The 27,180-nt window shown below is 41.2% G+C and overlaps 1 protein-coding gene across 1 annotated transcript in view; it reads left to right on the top strand.

Moving 5' to 3' along the window:
- LOC119188405 (adenomatous polyposis coli protein-like) overlaps positions 1-27,085 on the top strand; it is a 55,536-nt gene extending 28,451 nt beyond the window's left edge. The window contains 16 exon segments of the mRNA XM_037441167.1: positions 6,619-6,956; positions 11,383-12,786; positions 12,872-14,837; positions 14,943-15,038; positions 15,131-15,239; positions 15,360-15,484; positions 18,149-18,279; positions 18,844-18,944; positions 19,048-19,100; positions 19,177-19,469; positions 19,670-19,738; positions 20,001-20,080; positions 20,425-20,504; positions 21,354-24,187; positions 24,189-24,981; positions 24,984-27,085. Coding sequence (XP_037297064.1) covers positions 6,663-6,956; positions 11,383-12,786; positions 12,872-14,837; positions 14,943-15,038; positions 15,131-15,239; positions 15,360-15,484; positions 18,149-18,279; positions 18,844-18,944; positions 19,048-19,100; positions 19,177-19,469; positions 19,670-19,738; positions 20,001-20,080; positions 20,425-20,504; positions 21,354-24,187; positions 24,189-24,981; positions 24,984-25,153 — 8,598 coding nt within the window. The 5' untranslated portion in view covers positions 6,619-6,662 and the 3' untranslated portion in view covers positions 25,154-27,085.
- Positions 27,086-27,180: the final 95 nt, after the last annotated feature.

Below are 27,180 nucleotides of genomic sequence, written 5' to 3'. Positions count from 1 at the left end.
GTGTTGTGCGTAGTCGTTCAAGAGCCTTCACGCCCGCCCACAGCCACTTCAAATTTGCATTGATAGTTGTTCCAAAACGATAATAAATATTTATGCAGCAGTTTAGGCTTGAAATGGTTGGAATTAGACAAATAAAGTTATGAGGTAGAACTAAGTATCGGTTAGGTTAGTAGCCTTATTTCTACTAGAATTTATAATTTGTAGTTTATAAGTAGAAACAATATGGGAATACATAGCCGAGTAATTTATAGGAGTATTATAAATGAGAAAGTTTAGATGTTTATTACTCAATCACGCTAAAATGCCTGAATGGATCTGAATTAAATTTAACATAGGGATAGATTATAGTCCGGAATAGCATATAGGCAACTTTTTATCCCGGGGAAGTACATAGCAAGACTTTTATTTTGTTTCTTTTTTTTCATAAACTAGTATTGCTATAGCGGAGCCATTACCTACTTATTCGTATGTAACTAGTAATAATTTAAAGCTTGTAAGGTTACGAGCTTAATTAAAATAATTTTAATGCTACTATATATTTTCTTATGTTGGAAAGTTCGACCGATTTTGCTTTAAAAATGACAGTATCTTATTTTGGTAATTAATGTCGCCTCGTCTCAGTCGTATACACTTTACAATAAAGGTCGTAATTACGCGTATCCATAAACACCGGTATGTCCATTGAAAGCAATAGCCAACGCCTTCGCGGTCGTGATAACTGAATGGAGTAAATTGCGCCGGCGCAGCGCGGTGCTACGCTCAAGCGGTTCGCTGAACTGGTTTTCACGCATTTGCGACTGCCTTGATTTCTAGATTAACCCCCTTATTCATAGACGTTTTTTATCGAACGATCGAGTAAGGCTGTGATAACAAGTCTGTTTCTCAGTGCTGACGGCATGGCAGTCTTCGCAGTGCGTAGACGTAGGGCCGTTGGGATTAGCTAATATTGAAATACAACAATAATAACCAATCACAACGGCCCTATGTCTATTTCTCAGTGCCGTTAGGCACTGAGAAACAGGCTTGTTATCACGGCTTTACTCCGTCCTTAGATAAAAAACGTTTATGAATAAGGGGGTTAGTCTACAAATCGACTTTAGACGTTGAATCTTTGGATTGTTATTTTGCATGTGTGCCTAAGGAGGATAAGCAGAAGTGTTACTAGTCGGCTTACTCATTCCCGAGCTTATTTAAGTGATACATATTTGAGAGTCTGTCATCCATATTATTGGGTCATTTCAATATTTGTTCATAACATACTAAAATATCTCATTATTAATGAAGTATTCCTGTGTGATTCTAAACCACCAGAACTTTAACCTACGGTACAGGCCTAGTAATCAAAAAACACATTAAATATAAAAATAAATGTACTACATTTATTTAGCCCTAAAGAACTTAAAAATATTCTATACCAATTTAATCGTATGAACAAAATTCCGCAACAAATTTGATGTGTCATCGAAATTTAAAAGCTATCTTCTATTATTATAGCTGCCATTGAAATGGCACTCGATACCCACCTGTTCTTTACATGGCTACAGTTCAAGGTCACTGTGTAGAGCGCTTCCAACGTCTTCAGCCTTAAGGGCAAGGTAAGGCTGTCACGTACCACCAGGGTCGTCATCTAAACAATATGGATTATGAATTATATTATACGCCACTAGGGTTGTCACATATAACACGACCATCATTTAATAGTTTTAGTTAAACTGGTTGTTTATTATATGTATACACCCAACATTTAGAAAGTTTACTTTTGCAGCTAGAACCAAAGGTAAAATGATAATTTATTAGCCCACCATTTCAACCGACTCGATATAATACAGCATAATAAATGAAATTAAAGCTTCATTACAATCAATAACGTAGTAATTAATTTACAACTATCACAACAAATATTTTCTCGTAACTGTCATCCACCAACCCTACTTGTACATAAGGGCGCGGTGGCGGAGGCCCATCGAAATATCGTCGAAGTACGACCGGAAAGTGGGTCAAGCGCCCTTGAGATAACTGCCAGCGGCGCCAAGACGCCCGAGACGCGAAGCTCTCCGCGCACGCTAATAAACACTCTTACGGGGTTTAGGGATCTAATTATATTGTAACGTGCTAGGGTTCTGAAGTTTCCACGACGTTCTGGAAACATCGAGATTTTTCGAGAACGTTCTTTGGCCGAACCTTCCACATTTGCGTAGGCGCGAAACGTCGAGATCTTTCGGGAACGTTCTTTAGCCAAACCTTCCACATTCGGGTAGGTACCTAACATCGAGACCTTTCGAGCAAGCTCTATGACCGAACCTTCCACTTTCGGGTAGGCGTTATTATCAGCGAGTGCCAATGGGTGTAACAATATTTATTTATACGTTAGCACAGGAAACTACACTGTCGAATGTCGATATAAACAATAATTGGAAGTCATTGTTACCTTAAGTGGCGCTTAATTTAAGTAGAAACTTCTTTACCTGTCTTTATTAATTGGCAGGTTAAAAATGATTTTATTGCAAAGACAAAACAAACACACACCATGCCCTTATTTCCGAAGGGCTAGGAAGAGGTGTAACTAAAGTAACTACTTTTTTTCTTTTTCCTCCTGCAATGCGATAGAAGGGGAGCCTTTCACCATAACGACCACAAATTCAAGACTCCCGGCTGATACTGAGATTCGAATCTGAGACCTCAGACAAAGAGTCCTATTGTCCGCGCAATACTATTGCTCCAACGAGGCGTTCAGTAATTAAAAATAATGTCAATAAAAGTAATATTATTGCCGCTATATAAGAAACGATACGATAACAAATCTCACCATGGCTACTTCCGAATAACGTTCCGAGACCAGTCTATATACATCTAGTAAGACAGGCATGATTTTGGCAAACATCCGAATCCGCAACGATTATAATATGTTATAGTCTTGGATTATTTTAATCGACAGGTATGAATTATGCCCGTGTCATTATATAAAAATTAAGCAAAATTTCTAAAATTTTATGAATGAAAACTATCCTACAAAAATGACACAACCTCTTACCCCTGATTTAAATACTTCCCAAATGTTGGCGAATAATTACGATACGAATGTATAAACAGCTTATTCGGGTGTATTTTTTTATTGCATTAAATGACTGAGGCGAGCTTGCCGTTCGCCTGGTGGTAATCGATACGACTGCCCATGACAGTAGAAACACCAACCAACACCTTGAATTACAGAGTATCGTTTGGTATTCCACTGCGCTCGCCCTCCTGAGACCATGAGATTTTAAGTTTTATTATGTCCAATAGTTACACTGGCTACAGTGTCCTTCAAACCGAAACATAATAGTGACTACACACTGCTGCTTAACAGCAGAAATAGACATTGCGGTACCTACCCAGGCGGACTCTCATATATGAGAGACCTACCACCAGTAATATTTATTAATCATCATTCATATTCCTGAACGAATTATTCGTCAAGTTATTCGCCAATAGCGTAAGTGAGCATTAAATGTTTTACACAAATAAACGCCACACAAACCAACACAATAAAAGCATTATCTTAGTCCAAACATTCATTCAGGCCAATAGACCTTGATCCAATGTAAACAGATCTATTTCTATCGTACATTAACGACCGCCACGCTATTTCCATGCGCGTTATGTCGTTCCCATGGGTAACATGTGCTTTCATTGTTGCGCGACATGTGTGGTTTTGATAGCATGATGCTTTCATTGTTGCGCAACAATTCAATTTGTATTTACTTCGTCCGCTTTAGTAGCAATGTGGATTGTAAATTAAATGTGTGAATCTAATTCCAACATAGGTAAGAGTTTGTAGTTTTCAGTGTAAAAATCACCCCACTGGTTCTGTGTATATTAAATCTTCAGTACCTGAGTAGTATAGGTCCATTGTCCATTTTCATCGCCAAGCAGCTGTATACAACACCATTGTATTATTCTTCCAATTCTAAGTTCTGAGTAAGTTGTCACTGCTACAAGCGTACGGCTTGTTCCGTAAATCAATAAAAATATAACCCGTACTCCACTGTAATTACTTTCTTCTAAACATGTATATACAATTTATCTTCAATCTATTTCTAAAGACATAAAGTATATACGCACAATAAAACTATTATTACACGTCAATATATCTCCACTTTCCGCCAGAGTAAAACTGAACACCGTACGTAATGTAAAAACGTTAAAACTGCCATAAAACTTTCTGATAGAAACGTCCATTAAACGAACTCGCAACAGTTTTAACTCTGAACAAATATACGAGTAAAGGTCAGAGCACACCTGGCGGAAAGCTTAAGCAAGCTTATTTTTCACTGATGATAAATTAAAAATATTAATTCAATAATTATATTGCTAGCCACGCCTCTAACCTCAAAACGATAGGCTAAAGTGTAACTGAAACAGATCGACGATTAGCTGAACCTACTTACATGCTCTCATAATATACGACACAAATCTAATCTTGTGTAAATCACGTGTGCATATCTATATATATTTAAAAATGAATTCCTATTTCCCTTGGTCACGCCATCACGCGTGAACGACTGGACCGATTTCACTAAATTTTTTTTGTTGTATTTGTTATTGTCAGGAGATGGTTCTTATGAAAGAAAAAAATCAAAAAATCGCGCGGAAAATTAGAAAATTTAGGAAAACTTAACGAAAACATTAATTTTATATAACTGTCAATTGTCTAAAATAACTGTCAGCGCGCTGCAAATTCATAGTTAAGACGGTCCACGTCTATCGGGTCAGCTAGTTGATTATATTTTAAACTCGGGAAAGATTGATTACACGATCTGGGAATTGAATCAAAGAGCTTACCGTTTTCACTAACTTGCGTTGTTCTCGGAGGACAAATTAGGTGACAAATAAAATTTTGAATCAATGACACAAATCCTAGTTGAGATAGGTTAAAACAAGCTATTAAAATCGCTTATTGCAAAAGGCGATTAACAGACATCCGTTTTGATATATGTATTATGCATTATAGTTTTTCGTCTTATGAAAATAGTATTTTAAAGTATTAATATTATTTTTCGAAGTAAAGTGTAGTTTTGCGCCAGATCTGCGCTGACCTTAATGCACCCACTATTCGCAGACAATTTGAGATGAAAATAGTATGCATTATTTTTCATGCAATAATTTTTATTCAAATAGCATTGCTTTGTCTACGTACTGGAATTCTTGTTACAATAGGTTTCATGTCGTACATTTTGAAACTCATTTGAATGGTTTTAATGGAATAAGTACTTAAAGTAATGTCTATTTTATTCTTCCTTCACTTCAATTTATGTATCTTTAATAGTCATCATACATTTATAATGGTAAAAGGACATTAAGTAAACTGGTATCTTACCATTATACCATTATACCATATATGTGGGATAGTTGTTAGGTGTTTTTTGTAGTTTAGAAATCGATGGATATAAACAAAAATAAGTGATATATTCTATCTGGTGGTAGGATATATTACATATCCTCCTGGATGGCGACCACAGGACAAAAAGTGTTCATACTCGCCACAGTGGCCTACGTAAGTGTGTCGCGTTCCGGGATCATCCAGTGTATATCTGGTTCCAACATAACTGTGTTGACTGTCGAGGGGTAATCATCTCTCGTCAGTCGACATTCTTTTGGATCCCACACCACTATTACCATCAGGTGCAGTGACTTCAATTTTACGTGCACGTATAAAAAAAAAATATATTTTTACTTACATCCTAATTTAAAATACCATCATCGTCAACAGCAGTTGCAAAATGTTATATTTCCGAATTAATCGTCTATTTTTAACGTTCCTTTCTTTAGTCCACATAAACAAATTCAAAAACACCATTTAATCCATAACGAGAATATACCTAATTCACTTATTAAAACCACGGCCCAAACGCCATCCATCATAAGCGATGGCTTCGTGCCAAATAAAGAAGTGGGTAATAAAAAAATTAATTGCTTTACACAGGCGTGAGAGCCCTGCCGTTCTAAATGTGAAGACAGTTATTGTTGACCTATTTAGTGAGAAGAGCTTGAAATCGAACACACTGTTTATGTTATGAATGCTAGTGAACGTTTGTGGCGGCGCTTGGTCGAAAATATAGAATTTTTGATTCAACAAGTTCGTCTTCGCTTTAAATGTAAATAAGGGTTAAATTTGCCTGTATTATAACAAGGCAAATAACAGGCTAGCTGTAAGAATTTATATGAATATTATCTTTTTATCAGTTTTATTCAAATTAAGATTTAATAGTGAAATATATAAATAATTGATCCATACAACAACTAAGAGGCATAATAGCTTCGAAACTGAACATTTGTATTTATCAAAACACGGCCTTAAATTTAACAATCGTACTCACGTCACTAACAACAGTAACGTCACTCCCAATCTGTCTACTTAATGGAATACGTACATCATCCTGCACTGTTTTCTATTTCAAACGCACAAACACGCATCACCATTAACCGTTATAACTATAACATTCCGATATCAACTAAGAGCAATAACATCTGTGCCAACAATCTAGCGCAAACGCAAACTGAATTCACTCGACGATATCTAACGCGTTATCCCTGCCACCGACACAACCGTATCTCACCGTCTCACACCGTCTCAAACAGTGGCTCCGTTTGAAATGACAAAACAATAAACGCAAACAGTGATAATGAACGTCCGCGATTACTACAAACTGTACAAGAACGTGGACCGAGGTGCTGGCTCGAGGGTGGACAGCAGCGACGTCCTCGACAACGACACAGAGTTCAATGCGAACCATTTCAAACTGTACGATGATTTCACCACTGACATGCGCATAAGTTTCAACCCATTGAGACACAACTACCACGATCTGGCCAGGAGTGAGGTGCTGAGGAGACGCGGTGATCCAAACGACTCCGGTGTTGATATGGAGAACGGGAACCCCCTGGATGATGTGACGTCTTCCAAAGATAGCGATTTGGTGAGTATGGACTGTGAAGGTGCTTGAATGCTGTGACGCGTTTATAAAAATATGCCAGACTTTTCTTTTATGTTAGTGATTTGGCTTTCGTAGTTGGTGATTTATTGGGTTATGTTATAGAAAACACCACAACAGTACACTACTTTAAAATACAAAAACAGCAGTAAGGTACTTTAAAATACAAAACACTGCAAAACGCATTCAGTTCATCAGAGTTATTACACTGAAGCATTAGAGGTTTAGTTCCGTAATGGCCATTAATAACACTGGATATAATTACACCTACCCAAACGCACTCTCACATACGAGAGAATATACTTATATTATTTTTTTTAAGAAAGTGTTCTCTTATTGACGGATTTTTGTAAAACTTACTACGTTTTTAGAATAATGCACCGTGATTTAGAAACTTTAAAGTCCAGTCGCCGATGTGAAAGTTATTCTAGTTTTTAACTGTAACGCTGGCTTCGAATTCTAATTACTAATCTAGATTTCAGTGCTCAATTATTTCTCGTTTAACTTGGTTCATGATTTTTACATGATAAATGCATTTTTATTTCTAATTAAATTTTTCTCTTGTTGGAAGTGAATAGCTTATTATTCTCTTTAAATGGCAAAGCCTCATATCAAATTCTAATATTATTAGTATAACAAAAAAAGATATGATCTTTAATAAGATTTTAACTTAATGCTTATCTATGTTTTTGATCCTAGCACTTATATCTTAATTGTAATCTTAAGGCCATTCTAAAGCCGGTATACAAAGATCAACTTCAGTTAAAAACTAACCCGAAACAAAACCTAAATAAATACAATTAACATCCAGGTTCTATTTTTAAATTTATTCAATCTATTCTGATGATAATTTGCATCGCGCCAATTTGCCACCGGAACCGTCAGCGGCGCGGCCTGAAAGCCCATTGTGTCGTCGCCGGAATAGCGCGTGCCCATTGTGTGGGTGACGGGCAGTCGGGAATATCAGAGGTAAAGTTGCTGGCAATTTGCAACGCTTTGTCATCGGACTGCGTTTTATTATTGGCGATCAGCGGCTAATTTGCCTATTGAGGTGCGTTTAGACTTTTCCTATTTGATATCTCGTGTACTAAAGTCCATCTGGTATCGAGTGGGTAACAATCTTGTTGTAAGTACGAACAGTATCACATTTGTATGCGAATATCGATCAAGTATCTTAAGACTGAACATCTATTATCCTATAATCATTAGCGCATTTAAATGTCTTGCAGTTGTTTGTATTTTAAAGACACAAATAATAATATTTAGCAGGAAAGACATGGCGCTTATTATCTGCCCAGCGACTTGCGGTGTTGTCATTCAGTTATATCAGTATCAGTAAGCTTATGTAATTAATTTTATATTGATCTTTATTTATTATATTATTTAAAACCAATCTGTTACGTGATTTTTTTAAATTTAAAATTCAAATAAAACACTCACAATTCGCAAGATACATTCTTTAATCTATACTTATAATAAATCTGTAGAGAGGTCAATTCTGTACATGAAATATATTTCCAAAATAACTATCAGGGGGTGATTAGGGATCGATACTGATGCCAAAAATGCAATTAGTAAAATTTTTGTCTGTCTGTATAACCGTTATAGAAACAAAAACTACTCGACGGATTTTAACGAAACTTGGTACAATTATTTTTCATACTCCTGAGCTGGTTATAGTATACTTTTCGTCACGTTACAATTAATAGGAGCAGAGCATAGAAATCGGTATAGAAACACCAAAGTTATACATGAAATACGATAATAATAAGCCATCACGCGTGAATACTGAATCATGCTATATGCTTCCTTCGATTTCACCAGGATCCCATCATCAGACCCTGACCGGACAATCGGACCACCTGCATACCACCATACATTAAAAAAACATCCCGACAAATTGAGCACCTCCTCCATTTTTGAAGTCCGAATTCCACGCGGGCGAAGCTGCGGGCGGAAGCAGCTGTATTTCTATTAAATCAGACGTAAAAAAGGGACAGCACAAAATATTGGTAAAGGGCCTATGATCTAGTTAATAAATCGAAGCATAAACTTGATACACGCATACACTATCAACTCATAAAGACAGAATACCTATCACATTCACACGTGGTAATAAATAGCTCACTAGATAATGCATTAGAATAAATCGATCGGATCCTCTAATGAACCTGTCTGTTATGAAATATACTAAAGAGACGTGGAGAATTGAGGTCGCATTTAGTGTTTGCGAATGCAATAAATTTTAATCCCACGCACTGTACGTGTACACTGTACTGGCTATTCTCTTGGTGGATAGTGATGTTCCCTTGCCTGTTTCTGAGTCGTTCTATGGTCTAATGATTAAAATAGTATTTGCTATTATCGATATTATTGGTTTAATTTGTCGTATGGTCGAAATGTATTTGTATCGGGCGTGTTCACTCCAGAATGAATTTCGTCCCAATGGTGTTTCTTTAACGATGAGTAGTACTTCTCCAAACAAGTTTGTAACGATAAACTTAGCTTAGATGTACCCCTGGCATTGCTGACGTCCACGGGCGATAGTAACCACTTACTATATAGAACGCTGTTAGCTCGCCTGCCTTCGGAAGCATAAAAATTTTTGATCATCTCACATGGTAATGAGAACGTCAAGCATGTTAAAGCTCTCATCTTATAGCAATATATGCCAAAATACCTTTCTTTGCTTGAGTTCTGCTGGTTGTAGGATATATTTTATATCCGCCCGGATAGCGACCACCGTACACAGGGTGTTAAAACCCGCAACAGTGGCTCACGTGATTTTCGCGTTCCGGGATCAGCCTGTATATATCCTGTACAATCAGGCCGGCATAATTGTGTCGACTGCCAAGGGGTAATCATCTCTCGTCGGTCGACATTCTGTGGAAGCCTACTCCACTTACCATATCAAACATATTTTAAATAGGTACCTAATTTGGTTATAACTGGGCACAACACTAGCACGACCCCATTGAATCATTCCCATTAGGAACAGACAATGAGTTTGCGTGTCGGGTTTCCTACACGAGACGGGCTAATTTGTAGGGCGAGTGATGATGTAACAATGTAACTGGATATACGTACTAGCCGGCTGATTGATGATCACTGTACGAGTACAATATTGAGGCCTTAATTTTCATGATTTATATCATGCTTGAGTCATTAGCACCGGTCGTACTGCATTGTTTCGTATGATTCATATGCGTATGTGTTGCAGTGTTTTTTATTAGGAAAGGTCCGGGGATGGTTAATGAAGTGTTACAATTTGTCGTTGTCAAGATTTACAAGAAGAAAACCACAAATTATATTCATTTGGGCTGCCGATACTAGAACTACGTCCTAAAATGTTGACTCTACGATAGTGTTCCAAGATTATATACGTTCCGAGCTCTCTTTTTTTGAAAACGAGGAACATGCAAGCATTTTAAATCAATTCACATAATTTAATATATTCCAAACAAGGTAAACATCAAAATCGATGGCAGAGACAAATGTAACCCGAAAATGAATTCGTAATCAAGCTATCGCATATCACAGTCGTAAAATTTCAATAAAAGTACAATTACAACTAATTCCATATACGGTCATATCGCGAAGGCATATCTGCGATCAAGAGCCAACATATGCGTCATGGCGCTGCGAATGGCCCGTGCCGTGGCGACCGGCGACCGACGACCGACGTACGCGATCAGCATATTGACAATTGTCTAATGTCCATGTAAATTCAGTTCCAAGAATGTATGGGTAATTCTTTCTCAGTCATTCTGTTCTATTCTTGTAGATCGTAGCCAATTGTCTAAAGAATTAATGGGCCGGATTGTAATGGTGTGCATTGTCTGCAAGTTCAGATGGAAATTGTAGGTAATTATTAAAAAGTGTTATTTACAAAAGTAACTCTTATGTGACGTTATTAATGGTCTGGGAATGTCCGTTTGTGGTAAAGTAAATAAAATGCACTCACATAGCACTCTACAAATATTTGGACAAGTATATTTCTCGAGTGAATATTCTTTATGAACTGACTCATGTCCGTTATCTTTATTTTTAAATCATCACGTCGTGTTTACACAGACGCCGTTACAGCACGCGTACAGCCTGCTAATGCAATAACTGTATCGTAAATTTCGCACCGACGTTTATTCGACAAGTTGACGTAACACCAACGGATATTTATGTAATTAAGATTGTACACACGACTGTCCCAAATTGACAGCCGTTCGCACCCACCGGGCCGTTGTTTATTTTCACCCACAAATACGACTCGACGTACGGCGAGCTTACGCTGCGACCGACTAACCTTGACCTCGCAGCTTTTTACTCGTTCGAGTTAAGCCGATTACCTTACTACGCCTTCACCCCGTTTACCAAAAAAGGATTATACTAATGATTGATTCTCTAATTGTTTCAGTTGGAGAACGAAGTAATGGTAGATCCTTGGAGCAGCATGGACTCATCGAATTCGCCATTAACCGATTCCGGGCCTTCGGCAAGTGAAGACTGCACTCCCTCCACTTCCAGTGAACCGCCTCGCAGGCAATCAGATGTGTTTCCGATCTCGCCGGACGCGCGCCGCTTACCCGACCAGAAAGACACCAAATCGAAAACATCAGCTCCACCAAAAACAACAGACAAGGCGCGCTCGCGAGATCTCACCCTTGAACTAGAGACCCTCGACCCAGATCCCCGACAACGCCGGCCGCATTTCCTCGACGATGATTATCAACCGCCTTCCAGGTCAAACATAGAATGTCGAATTCCTAAACCTCATTTTCTTGATCATTCCCCTTCGCCTGATGAGTTAGACGAACGTAGTGACATAACCAACCCAAACTTCCTGGACGATGAAGTCGACGGCGACGACAGTCAAGCACAAAAGAAAGCCGGGGCGTTACCCAAAAAAACACAGAAAACTACCACGAACTATACGCCGCAAGAGGAGCGACCGCATAGGACCAGTTATAGAAGCACGTTACATTACGGGTTGGAAAATGCGGCAAGATCTAGTGAAAGAGACAAAAGAGCGTCTCAACTCTACAGGGGGACCTGGCCAGGAGAGCGCGACGTCTGGACAGGTCATGACTCCGTTAGCGTTCGTAGTTTCTCCAGCAATGGCTCCACGGAGGGGCACAGACCTTCATCCAATTTAGAAAACAAAATGGAGTGTGTCTGTTCGTTAATATCACTCTTAAGTTTATCTCCAGAGAATAATGCTGATTTAAGTGGACCTCTGTTGGAGATGAGCCGTTCTGTAGAAAGCTGTATAGCCATGAGGCAAGCTGGATGCATACCTCTATTAGTGCAATTAATTCACTCGAAAGTGCCCAGAGAAACTAGAGATCGCGCTGCAAAGGCGTTACGGAATATCATTCACACTCAAACTGACGACAAGGCGGGAAGAAGAGAAGCGAGGGTGTGGAGGTTATTAGAGCAAGTAAGGGAATATTGTTACGTTTTAGAAGACCTTGTAGAAGCTAGGAAAGAGGGGAAAGAAGTTATAGAAGACGATGCGACTAAGCATCCGAGTCAGAGCGTCGCGGCCCTGATGAAATTGTCCTTTGACGAGGAGCATAGGCACGTGGTGTGCCAGTTCGGTGGGCTACAGGCATTAGCCGCGCTCGTCAGCGGTGACCAGGCGGCGCACGGAAGCAGAACTGACGACAACACATGCCTCACCATGAGGAAATACGCGGGCATGACACTAACGAACCTAACGTTTGGAGATGGAAACAACAAATCATTACTATGTTCTTTCAAAGATTTCATGTTGGCGCTGGTTGAACAACTGGAATCGCCCAATGACGACATGCGTCAGGTTTGTAGAGCAACCATTTGTCTTTGTCAAAAAATATAATTTTAAAACATAAGTATCTAAAACGGCCTTTTTATTTTCATTACAGGTAACGGCTGCTGTATTAAGGAACCTGTCATGGAGAGCAGACACCAACAGTAAACAAGTACTAAGGGAAGTAGGCGCGGTCAAAGGGCTTACGAAAGCTGCGATGACTTGTCAAAAAGAAGCAACACTCAAATCAGTCCTATCGGCTCTATGGAACCTAACGGCTCATTGCTCCATGAACAAAGTGGCTTTGTGTTCCGTGGACGGAGCCCTGGGATTCCTCGTGGACATGCTCAGCTACAATTCACCGACCAAAACGCTAGCCATCGTGGAGAACGCAGGTGGTATCATGAGGAATGTGTCGAGTCACATTGCCGTCCGCGAAGATTACAGACAAATTCTCCGCGAGAGAAATTGTTTAAGTGTCTTGCTGCAGCACCTGAAATCTCCTAGTTTGACAGTAGTTAGCAACTCGTGTGGTACACTGTGGAATCTGTCTGCGAGGTGTCCTCAGGATCAACAGTTCCTCTGGGACCACGGGGCGGTCCCCATGCTTAGAAGTCTTATTCATTCAAAACACAAAATGATAGCTATGGGCTCGAGCGCCGCTCTTAAAAACCTACTAAATTCGAAACCCGGCAAAACGCATATAATATCATTGGACACAACAGCGAGGAATATGAACTTACCAGCATTACCGACGCTCGGTGCAAGGAAGCAAAAGGCTTTGGAGCAAGAGTTGGACCAAAACTTGGCTGAAACCTGCGACAATATAGAACCGGCGACTTCTCCTACGACTAGCAATAGGGAAGAGAAGAATCTGTTCACGGCAACGGAGAGACAGATCGCGATGAACTTGGAGAGGCACAGGATGACGTCGAGTTCACCGCTAATGGGCACGCTGACGTCACAGATATCACTGAGCCACAGCGCGCATTTGGCGAGTTACCTTAGTTGTAGTAACACGCTGTTGAAAGGCGCTTTGGTGACGCGATCTTCAACGGGCAGCGCGGGGAATGTGAACAGGTCTGATAGTAAAGACTCGGTCACGAGCACTCATTCAGACTCGGTATTCGAAAGGGTCATGCGGACCGGTAAAGTTCCTGTACCCACACCAAGAAACAAAGACTTGATGAAGAGCGAAACAGGCGGCGAAGCGTTTAAAATGTCTTCGAAGAGATTACCGAAAGACAATTATCTTAGATACCCGTCACAACCACCCATCCCTCCTCCGAGAAGTTCGACGGAAATGAGAACCAACTATACAGAATCTGGTTTTGACGTCGACCAGGATTCGTGCGACCAACCTATTGATTTCAGTCGAAAGTACTCGGAGACAAAGAACACTGAAGTTGAAACGGAGAAACCTAAAGCAGAAACCAGTAAGAAGTACTCCAAGAAAGAGAACGCCGGCTATGGCGACTATCAGGAGACCGATCTCGACCAACCTACTGATTATTCCTTGCGTTATGCCGAACACCAATCGGAAACTGGTTCTGATATATCGGAGCCTCCCGGACCTTCAGTGCACGAGGACACCATTAAACACTTCGCGACCGAAGGAACGCCTTACGAAACTCCCATTATATTCTCAACGGCTACCTCCATGTCCGACCTTAGGGTCATCGGGAAAGACGGTAAAGCTAAAACAGCTGCAAATATAAAGGAAAACCCCGAGGCTATGACTCATTCGGACGAGAAAGATACTTGTTCTATAGAAGATCCTCCGAACCATGATAACGATAGGGCAGCATCTACTCCTCAAGCTACTTCGGCATCAGAGCCCGTTAGTGAGAAGAGGGGAGTGTTCGACACCAAATTTAGCTCGGGGATGATAAGTCCCGAAAAGCCGGTTAACTACTGTGATGAAGGCACTCCTGGATACTTCTCCAGGGTCAGTTCGTTGAGTAGTTTGGGCGAGCCGACTGAGGAAGACAGCCTGGCGAAGAAGAACGCCATGGCAACCATCAATGTAGAGCCGAGCCCGCCAGAGACTAACACTAGCAGCTCCGCTAAAGACAAAGAAGGTAAGATTAAAGTTCACTGTCAAATGTAGTTTGCAATAATTGTGTAAATTTGTATGCTATTTAAAATAATAGCTCTGTTTGTAAAAATTTACATTGTGAATGCAGGGTCTAAAGCGGTGACATTCGCAACGGAGCCGGTTGCGATCGGCTCGCAAGCAGAGGCGCCCGGCCGCACGTCCGGTCCCATATCCGGGCCGGCTTCAGCTCATGTGTCGGGCCAGGTGTCCGGGATAGCGTCCGGACAAGTGTCCGGGATCGCGTCCGGACAAGCGTCGGCGCGCACGTCTCTCCCGCACGCTTCGTGGAGGACACTCCGCTCATGTTCTCGCGCTGTAGCTCGCTCGGGTCGTTGCCGGAGTGCTCGCAGCATGACGACCAGGGATCCGTGGTCTCGGAAGTCAGGTAATGAGATTTTGTTTAAGTACATTATAACTCAAAATAAAACAACTGCTACTCATTACATTACTATTGATTCATTGACAGAGTCATTATAATATTGTATCATGTGGTGTTTGTGGTTAGCCGGCTGACGTCCGGGTGCATCTCCCCGAGCGAGATCCCGGACTCTCCGGGCGCGAGCGCGCCGCTGTCGCCGCGCACGCGCGCCGCGCCTGCGCACTACACCGCGCCCTCCACGCCGCCGCAGGGTACGTACGTCTTATATACACACGGACATTGACAGTGTAGCGACTCGTAATAGCGAGTCAAATTAACGCTTTTCACACTTCCTAATTGATCAATAACGCTATTATCATTATCTTCAACCTTTGGAAGTACTTTACCAAACACAGACCTGCCCTGAAAATTGACAGACGGACCTGTCAAAAGCGACCTGTACCCAGCGTGTATCTAAGACCTTATATAATTTACACTCATCATTAAATTAGAAAATAATAGAATCACAGAATATTTTGAAGTTATTCCACTCAACATCTTAGAATATGTGGTGTAAACTAGATGTAAAGTTTTCACCATCCGTAAATCAAAAGGATTTCACTCTCCGTTTGAAACATTGGAGTCAAGCCTGCCCAACTATTTAATCTAACAGTTTTAATAACCAGCAAAGAACTTGTACACACAACCGCGTATTTGGACGATCTTTTTGTACGTTACTATAGCTACACTTTAAAAGCAAACACGTCTGTTTTATTTAAAAGGAAATTATGAAAGAGCGAGTATTTTTTTTTTATTATTTCTGTACATGGATACAAGTCCTTCAAACGGAAAGTGCGAGTATTTGTTCAGTGTGGCCAGATAAAAAAGACACTTAAAATTACCACATATTATTTAGGTGTTACAAATCTATACTTCTATCTATACTATTATATAAAGCTGAAGAGTTTGTTTGTTTGTTTGTTTGTTTGAACGCGCTAATCTCAAGAACTACCGGTCCAAACCGAAAAATTCTTTTTACGTTGGATAGGCCTTTGTTCGTGGAGTGCTATAGGCTATATATCATCACGCTATACCTAATAGGAGCGGGGCAGTAATGGCTAATCTCAGGAACTACCGGTCCAAACTGAAAAATTCTTTTTGCGTTGGATAGCCCTTTGTTCGTGGAGTGCTATAGGTTATATATCATCACGCTATACCCAATAGGAGCGGAGCAGTAATGGCTAATCTCAGGAACTACCGGTCCAAACTGAAAAATTCTTTTTGCGTTGGATAGCTCTTTGTTCGTGGAGTGCTATAGGTTATATATCATCACGCTATACCCAATAGGAGCGGAGCAGTAATGGCTAATCTCAGGAACTACCGGTCCAAACTGAAAAAATCTTTTTGCGTTGGATAGCCCCTTGTTCGTGGAGTGCTATAGGCTATATATCATCACGCTATATTCAGTAGGAGCGGAGCAGTAATGGCTAATCTCAGGAACTACCGATTCGAACTGAAAAATTATTTTTGTGTTGAATAGTCCTTTGTTGTGGAGTGCTCAAAGTTATATATCATCACGCTATGACCAATAGGAGCGGAGCAGTAATGAAACATGTTGCTTAAACGGGGAAAATTATGAGTTTTGAGCGCTTCCGTTGTTGCCTGCGCTGCGTAAACGGTTAAAGTTATGCAACAATGATGTATGACGGGATTGTTTCACTTAAAAAGTTCTAAAAAATATATTATAAAACAAAGTCCTCCACTGCATCTGTCTGCCTGAACGTGTTAAACTCAAAAACTACCCAACGTATTAAGATGAAATTTAGTATGGAGACAGTTTGAGACCCCGGGAAGAACATAGGCTCCCGGGAAACTACTACTTTTATAACGTAAAACTTTAGTCTGAAAAACTTTATAACGCGGGCGGAGCCGCGGGCAAAAGCTAGTACTATTATATAAAGCTGAAGAGTTTGTTTGTTTGTTTGTTTGAACGCGCTAATCTCAGGAACTACCGGTCCAAATTGAAAAATTCTTTTTGCGTTGGATAGCCCTTTGTTCGTGGAGTGCTATAGGCTATATATCATCACGCTATACCCAATAGGAGCGGAGCAGTAATGACTAATCTCAGGAACTACCGGTCCAAACTGAAAAAATCTTTTTGCGTTGGATAGCCCTTTGTTCGTGGAGTGCTATAGGCTATATATCATCACGCTATGACCAATAGGAGCGGAGCAGTAATGGCTAATCTCAGGAACTACCGGTGCAAACTGAAAAATCTTTTTGTGTCGGATAGCCCTTTGGTCGTGGAGTGCTATAGACTATATATCATCACGCTATACCCAATAGGAGCGGAGCAGTAATGGCTAATCTCAGAAACTACCGGTTCGAACTGAAAATTTATTTTTGTGTTGGATAGCTCTTTATTCGTGTAGTACTATAGGCTATATATCATCACGCTATGACCAATAGGAGCAGAGCAGTAATGAAACATGTTGCAAATACGGGGACAATTTATTAGTTTTGAGAGCTTCCGTTGCGTGCTCTGCGTAAACGGTTAAAGTTATGCAACAATTATGTATGACGGGATTGTTCCTCTTAAAAAGTTCTATAAAAAATATATTATAAAACAAAGTCCCCCGCTGCATCCGTCTGCCTGAACGTTTTAAACTCAAAAACTACCCAACGTATTAAGATGAAATTTGGTATGGAGACAGTTTGAAACCCTGGGAAGAACATAGGCTCCCGGGAAACTACTACTTTTATAATGGAAAACTTTAGCCTGAAAAACTTTACAACGCGGGCGGAGCCGCGAGCAAAAGCTAGTTATTTTTATATTTGCAATACACTTCATACAAAAATAAAACCACAACGCGTTAGTATGCTCAAGTTGTGTACCAGCTATTATACGCTATAATTGTACGTTGTACGTACTCCAGAGCCGCACATGGCGGGCTCGGTGTTCGAGGAGCGCGTGTCGCGGTTCGTGGTGGAGCACACGCCGGCGCAGTTCTCGGCCGCCACCAGCCTCAGCAGCCTCACCATCGACGACGAGCCGCATGCGCACAAGGTACCAGATACTGTTCAATTATAGCCTAATATAACGCAAGCTTACTCCCAAACAGCAGCATGCATGTGCTTTTCTCTACCGATTAAAGAACATTATGGCCTAATGATGAGCGCAGTGCACCACCACGCAGCATGTAGTGCAAAGTTCGTATTTTTCTTCGTTATTTATTTTATTGTAACATTTAAAAACTTGATAATTGGATTCGAAGTGGCGTATACCAGCCGGCCAGTCAAAACTTCAAAGTCATTTAACTCGTTAACCAGGCTTTATACTTTAAAAATATTTTGTATCTGGATCGAGGACATACACAGGTATAACATAATCAAATATTACGAAAATCTGAGACATCGAGTTTTGTTGCGTGCCCGCTTCACGTGGAATGCCCCATATGGTATATTTTCATTCAATTCCAATAAAAAATATACTAACTAGTAATCAAGCTCACATCAAAATATAAATATTATGCAGCTAAGAGCTTCCATACTAAGAGAGGCTTCCAAGGCCTAAAGCCAATGGGTCCTAAGATGGTATATGTGATTGTAGAATATATATTATTTGTTGCAGCAATCCCTGAAATTGCTATCGAAGAAACCGCCTCAAGAGGGTCCTAGCGAAACCTCCGTCTCAAACGAAACGAGAGAAGTCGTTGATGATGGAGAGATCAGGTATGTTCCCTTACATTCATGTTCCATTACCACCAACACATTTAGATGGCGATTGACAATATAAATGTCAAGACTTAAATCATATAATAATATTTTTTTACAGAGACCAAATACAACCTTTGTCGTCGCATTTCACCTCCAATGCACAAATTAAAGGTAGACTTATTTATTATTTTAAAGACAGTAGTATCATCTCTTAACTCCTACCAACTGCATTGATAAATATTTCCAGAATCGCAAACACCAGGCGAAGTGTGCAAGGTGTACTTCACGGAGGACACGCCGGCCATACTGTCCAAAGCTGGCAGTAACTCGAATCTGTCCGCGCTATCCATCGAGTCCACGCCGGCGGGCGCGCGCCGTGACGACACCGCGCATGAACACGAACATGCGCGCGAACACGAACACGCGCCCGAGCACGAACACGCGCCCGCAACACACGACGCGCACGATACATCGGACAGTTCTAATCTCAGTGACGCTGCAGATTTACTGGAGGAGTGTATACAGAAGGGCATTGCTAAGGTACAGTATATTTTTTCAATTAATTCATAATTTGGGAAGGGATATGACTTTTATCTCAAACGTAAATATATAACATTTATTTTGAGAAGTAAGATTTATTGTTGCTCGCAAATTCGTTTTAAAAAATATCGTTATTAGTAGACAGAAATAGAAGGTATAAATGTCATTTTCATAATAGTTTATTGTCATTTTGTGAACAGGTGGTGAAGAACAAAGGGCCACCGTCCGAGTCATCGTCCATGGCGCATACATATAGAGACGACGTTTACGTAAGTCAACAACACATTCTGCAATACACTCACAATTTATTTCACATTAATATTAGTGCTCACTTTATTAGTGACAGTCTTGTTTGTTTGTACAGCTTACTGTTTATAACAAAATCATAACACTACCTTCCTTGGCCTTAGTCGGGTAATAAGGCGCATTGTAGAATGATAAAGACGTCACAAAACATAATCTGAGCTGAAAATCGAAGTAAATTGTATTATAATTCCTTGTTATCAATGTCTATAATATTTTTATACACAGAGATCGCTCCCGCCGTACTTGCGCTCGTCGACAGAGACTGTGAAGATGTCGCACGAATTTTCGCGAAACATGCGAGAAAGGTGAGATTTATTACAACACTTAATATTTAGATAATGTAATTCAAATATTTTATTGAATTAAATTTTTTTATATTTTTATGCCTCTAAAAACATAACTATACTAAATTAATTTATTCGGAACGCATTTGTTACCGAATAAAATCTGCATGAAATTAACAAACTTAATTAGTGTGCGTGCGTTTTTACGTTCACGCGTACGTTCATACATGCGTGTGCGTAAGTTCTATAATACTTGCATAATTGCTTGCAATCGATCGTTGGTTCTTATGCGTGCTAGTAATTGCTTTTGTTTCGTGTGTATCAGTTCAGTATTGTAAATGTAACGCGTGATATTGTGACTGCAGTTCGGAGAGCGAGGCGCCGCCGCTGCCGCCCAAGAGCGGCGCCGCGCCCCCGCCGCGACCCCCGCCGCCGCACCACGCAGGTACATCTCACCCACACCCCTCGACCCCTAAATAAAAATAAATAATATCAGCCCTGTATTATATACTTGCCCACTGCTGAGCACGGGCCTTAGTCCACCACGCTGGCCCAGTGCGGATTGGTAGACTTCACACACCTTCGAAATTCCTATAGAGAACTTCTCAGGTTTGTAGGATTCCTCACAATATATTCCTTTATCGTTAAAACAAGCCATAATTCACAAAGAATACCCACATAATTTTAGAAAAGTTAAAGGTGTACGCACATTCATTCGGCAGTCCGTGGAATGATATTCACCTTACTGTATAGTCAATGTGCCCATCGATTTCTAAAAGTAATTTTACAAAATAAATAAAAATCGTTAAACTCTTATAAATCTGGTGTTTAAATTCAATTCTAATAACAATCAAGGTTATAGTACATGCCAACTATATAATAAAGGTTTTATATCGAGAACGATGTCAAGGATGTCGACCGTGAAAGCAATTCATTGATCTTATCATATAAAACACTGACTCATACAACAGTCTTTGTGACCGAAATTCTAGCAATTCGATAAATTTAACAAATACTGATAAATGGCAAACAGTATTGAGTCACATTTAAACGTGTAATGGCAAGTTAGGATTATCATGAGGTGTTTATTTCTATTTACCCAATATTTTGTAAATAATCACTAGTAGCCTGTGTATTTTTTCGTGACTTAAGGATTTTATAATAGAATATTTTTTTTTATGAATTGAGTTTTACTAAAACAAACAACTAAATAATATCATTTATTTTTCTAAAAACTGGTGTATCAGTATGTCTATGTTTGTTATGATGTTCATGAAAATCTTATTAATTTCAGGGCGTAAACACGAGAGTCGGTTACCTGTGAAGACGCAGCGTGGATTTCGGGAGAAACCGAAGTTGCCCGCCACCTCCAATCTCGCCAGGAACGACTCCCTCAGCTCACTTAGTCTCGACTCGTTCGGCTCCACCGACAGGGAGATCTTCGAGGAGACGGTCAAGGCGGGTCTCAACCCGCGTCCGAGGCAGACTTCAGACAACAAGGGCAAGCCGCACTTCGACCGGCACGCCCGCCTGCACAAGTCGCTGGACCGCAGCGACAAGCTCTCGCACCGGCCCAAGCCGCGCCGCATCGAGCAGGACCTCGCCGGCCTGTCCCCCGGCTCGCGGCGCCAGCCCGCGCCCTGCAGCCTGCCCGACCGCTCCTCGTCGCTCAGCTCGCTCAGCAACGACTCGTTCGGCTCCACCGACAAGGAGGTGTTCGAGCGCTGCGTGCGCCAGGGCATGCGCCGCACCCGCCGCGAGCGGCGCGACGCGCTGCACCGCCTCGCGCAGGACGACTACTCGCTGCTGCAGGAGGTCATCGCGCGCGGCGCCGACCCGCGACAGGCAAAAAACGTCCTCGCGCCGCCTGCGGACCGCGCGGCCGCAGGCGGGCGCGCACCCTCCGCGCACACCCCCTCCCCTCGCACGCCCCCCACTGGCTCTGACGCGCGCGCGCTGCAGCGCTCCAACGAGTGCCTCGCGCCGCCCTCCGGCAACACCACCATCGAGTCGGAGCGCGACGAACTCGACCGCTCCAACGAGTCCTGCGCCGACGTGCTCGACGGCTCCTGGAGCGACGGCGGCGAGCCCGAGCGGCAGAAGGACGCCGACCCGCCGCCGCTCCCGCCTCCCGCCCGGACCACCCTCGAGTGGACGGACATCAGGACAGACCGGCACTTGGACGAGTCAAAGCGCAGCAACACAGACACGTGGAACGACAACACGTGCCCCGATGACGTGACGTTCCCGACGATCAGCGGGTCGGTGCATCTGACCTCGTCCATCCGTAGCGAAGTGGCAGCTCTACCCGACCTACTCGAGAAGAGTGGTCCACCGAACATGTCCTTCTCGAGACCGGATCTCACCGACAAGTTGGACGAGGATCATCATCTGATCCCCAGCCTGCATATCATCGAGGACGCTGACAAAATACTGCTTGACAACGTACCCGAACCGAGCTTCACCTCGCTGGTCGATGATGAACACAAATTCGACTCTATTATATCCGCAGCGATAGAAAAGGAAGCTGCTAGACTAGCAGCTCAATTAAAAAGTTCACAGTACGCAATGGAAAACAGTGTAACGTCACTCAATTCTGTCGACTTGGACAACATAAAGCCACCCTCACATCTTGGCAGTCTTTTGTCTCTGAGCGCATCGGCTCAATGGGAAGAACCGTCTCAAGTATCGAAAAAGTCGCAACGGAGTCGTAAGAAGTCGCTACCGGTCGCGTTCATGGTGAAACGTGCTCTTAGCAACTCGATGAATCAGGGAAGCTCTGAGCACTTGGATAGCAATCCGGTCAGTTTTCTCGATAACGTCAAACCGCCTTCTGAGATGGAAAACATCGACATGGAAGGCAGTATGATATCGGTATCGAGTATAGTATCGGAAGTGGCTGAAGTCAGAGATAAGACTCCCATAGTGTTCGACTTCAAACAACCCGTACAGGACTTCCCGCTGTGCAATACGTTCAACACGGTGTTCCACGACCTCGACAAGGTGAACCCGCCGTCTCTGTTCGATGAGATGGCGGAATCCACGCTGGAAATCGAGCAGACAACCGCGCAGCAAGTGGACGACTGCGTGTCCAACACACTGAACGTGGTCACTGATATTCCTTCGGGTTCGGAAAACTGCACTCCTCTACCTTCTGACATTAGCAGCGTTGAATCCACTCCAAAGAGACAACGGGATCCCAATTACCTAACGCCGAAGGAGAAAAGGCACTTGTCTAAAGATAGATATCAGACTTACACGATAACTGATCCCGTAGCGGAGACCAGCGCCGTCGCAGAAGTCGAAGAGGAGTTCGTTACTTGGACGAAATCGGAGAGTGACCGCTCCGATGACTACGTCACGGCGACCTCTGAACCTAAGTCGAGAAGAAAACTCAGCGCGAAACAAAGAAGAATGGAAGACAGAGCTAGGTATCAAACTCAGACTGTAGACATACACAACATTCTAACACAAGAGACACACAATAAAGTTGATCCGCATATCGAAAGTCTAAAGCAGCGATTGGCAGCTAAAAAGACGCTCAAACAGAAGCGCATGGAAGACGCGGAGAGGTTTAGAACTAGGACGATAAGCGAGGACATACCTCCGTCACCGACATTTGTCACCAAGGATGCTAACTTTGAGAACGTGGAGACGACCACAGGGTACGACAGTTTGTCGTCAAATGAGCTGAACCATCAACAGATCCATGATGACAGGGCTCCAGAAGACGACGTGTTCTCCAGAGATGTTGACAGCGGACACAACGAAGACGACTTTGAATTAAATTCCACACAAATGGAAACCTACACGAAAAGCTTCAGAAATTACTTACCAGTCATCGAAAGTCCAGCTTCTGTGGACATGTGTGTGGTCAATAATTTAAAGAACATAGAAATGACGGCATCTTTTCGCCGAACATTACAGAACGACAAAAACCAGAACCCCAGTAGCAGTGACTTCGCAAGCTATGAAGGAGATAGCAACTCTGAGGACAAAGCACAATCTGAATCAGACCCCGAGACGCCTAGACCAAAACCAAAGATTATAAAACCTACCTCTCGAAGAGACGAGAGCTTGGACTCAAATGATTCTTTGGAGAAAGAGGAGGCACCCAAGGCTATCAGGGGGTAGAAAGAAGGCTATGTATGTGTCACCATACAGAAGAAGTGCTCCGCCTCCCAAAAAACCTTCCGCACCTCCGGTCAAACCGCCATCTAAAAATACTCCAGTTACAAAAGGAACACCAAGTTCCGTTAAAGCTCATACTAGTGCCAAAATACAAAACAAAACTGCCTATAAACCTCCTAGCGCCACTACATCGCCTAAGAAATCTGGGCCCAACAAGTCTCCATTGAAGACCGTTCAACAAAAGCCTATAACAATACCGCCGGTCGCGGCGAAGCCTTTGCCATTAGAACGACAAGGCACCTTCACAAAAGAGGAGAGCTCAGTGCCGGCGAAAGACTTGCCTGTTCCGGACAAAAAGGCTAGTGCTCCGAGGCCGACTAAAAGTGCACCAGCTGCGAAACTAACTAACACTTCCCCCTCCAGACTGCCCCAACTAAACCGGTACACAAGACCACCGGTCGCCAAAACCCAAAAACAACCAAATAAAACAGTAAAAAAAACTGAACCGGTGATGAAAAACTCACCCTCTAACCACAGCTTACAAAGCAATGAAAGTGGGAAGACGATTACAATTGCATCGCGCAGTTCGCGGCAAGGCAGCACCTCTAGCGTCAACTCTATAACTTCAAAGACAAAAGATGTAGAAAGTAAAATCGCTAATCTGTGGAAGAAAGTGGAACAGGCGAAAAAACAACCAGGAAAAAGTGATAAAAAAGTTTGGATCGAGAGTGACAAAACAGAGACGCCAAGACTTATAAGGAGTTCCACTTTCGAAGGGCAGCCGAAACAGAGTCAAGTGTCGCCAGCAACAAAGCAAAATCTGCCATCGGTATCAGAGTTTCTCAAATACCGAGCTTGCGACCAAAGTCTACACCAGGAAAGGTCAATCAGCCTGCCGCCAAGAAACCTACAAACACGAGGGTGTTTTCTAGGAAACAGGTAAACGGTCAGGTAACGACGTAATTTTGACAATCGTTTAGATTTGGACATCGACTATTATTAACCAGGTTCAATTGTAACGCATGAGTTTAGCGTAAGACTTGTGTAATCAATGTATTGAACTTATGACCGAATTTATTAATAGTGGGTACATGATCCGTTCTGTGAATTATGAAGGACGCGAGAAAGAATGATTGATTAGGTAACGGACGAACGGACATTCACTGCAATTAAAATATATTTTTACTTTTCGTTTACATTATAAAGATTCAGAAGTATAGTTTTGAAAGACAATCAATATTTTTAAGGAACAAATGATTTTTTATATTTTAGTTTTTCATATACATTTATGTTTATTTACAAAAAGATTGTGATTCGTTTTAATCAGAGTAAATCTTGGCGCACGATGATTTATTTTGTGTATATTTGTTGCATTTATTCTTTAGAAGGGACAATTGTCGCAATCCATCCCACATTCGACTGTACATTAGTTTATAGAACACGAAAGTCACAAATGATTACTGGCATCGATATATTATTACAATAGGTATAACTGGACAAGAAATTATATTCGTTAGCGGATCTACATTGCTTAGCTGACGAGCTTGTCGACAAAAAACAACAGTAAATTATAAAATACCAATTTAAGGTACAATTTCCTTATCGATATTCACCACATTGTTATCGACCTCGATGAACCAAATTTAAGACGGACGCCGCGAAAATTAATAGTTTAAAGCAAGCTCACGATACGTCGCAAAGCTTTTTTATATGTAATAACTACCCTACTTTTCGTTTCATTCGGCCGCTGGCGCTTTGTCGTGCGATTTAAAAAAAGAAACATGAGTCTTCTTTTTTAAAATGGCCGCGGCGAAGCGATATTGTAAATATGAAGTGTTTTAAAATTATAGCAAGTAAGGTTACCGCGATTTGTATATTTTTCATATAAAAATACGATTAATGTGAGGAAACGTAAGGTTTGCTTTGGAGTAAAAATTGAGACGGAGAGCGCGTTCTGTTGATCTATAATCTCTATTGTTATCGTTCAGTATTTTTTTTAGATTGTTTTTATATTTTAGACCATATTTTGTAATCTTTTATGTAACTTTCTACTTAAATTAAGTACAGAACTGTGAAAATTAGGGAACATTTAGATCTTTCCTTAGAGATAGCTTTAGTTGCCTCATATTATAATTTATACTAGTGTAGAGCGCGCTTTCTCGTCTCATCTTTTTACGTCTAGTCAGTTTTAATGTTAGATAAAAAGGGATTTTCGTAGTTTTGGCTTAAAGAAATTAAATTTTACACATTAAACGCGAGTGGAACGGAACAATTGTACCAATTTTTATTATAGTTTATATTTTATGGCTTCCTGTAGTTAACGTATGCATTTTTTTTTAATAGAAATGTAATATTTCTATAAAAAATACTGCGGATACCTCAAATTTTTCTGCAATTTACCAATTTTTTTTTTCGTTATATTTATCGATGTCGATATATGAAATATTGATGTCTCATTGAATTTATTTCTTAGCTCTCATATTTAGGAATAAACTTACCTTCCATAAATAATGATTTATACATAATTATGTATTATATTTACCTATTAAGTTAGCAAAAAGATTTGAGGAACCCAATTAGCAAGGGTCGTTGGAGATGTCTACAATGCATTAACCAATCATGCAGATCACTTACATCGAAAACAGAATCTCTGACGACCAAAATTGCTTTTGTTTTCACAATTGACCAGTGGAGAAGCATTGTCCTTTGTGGTAACCACATCTAGTGTTAATTACCAGTATTTAGAAGTATAGCATAATAAACATATTGATAGTACTGAATCATGTCGCAGTATGCGCCGTAGTTGCGTTTGCGCAGTTGTCTACAGCCAGTTTTAGTTAATCACAATAGTTGTAAGGTGCGTACTTTGGTGGTCAAATAAATGATACATACCGATTTGATGATTTTCATTTACATTTCCTTAAATATAAATTCCGTAATAATATACGCAAGCTTTTAATGGTATTGTTATTCAGAAAGTGTTGAATTAA

Source organism: Manduca sexta, chromosome 21, assembly GCF_014839805.1.
Source record: "Manduca sexta isolate Smith_Timp_Sample1 chromosome 21, JHU_Msex_v1.0, whole genome shotgun sequence".
In the NCBI taxonomy this organism is placed as follows: domain Eukaryota; kingdom Metazoa; phylum Arthropoda; class Insecta; order Lepidoptera; family Sphingidae; genus Manduca; species Manduca sexta.
Note: the sequence above shows the minus strand (reverse complement) of the source record. Positions and strands in the feature narration are given on the sequence as shown.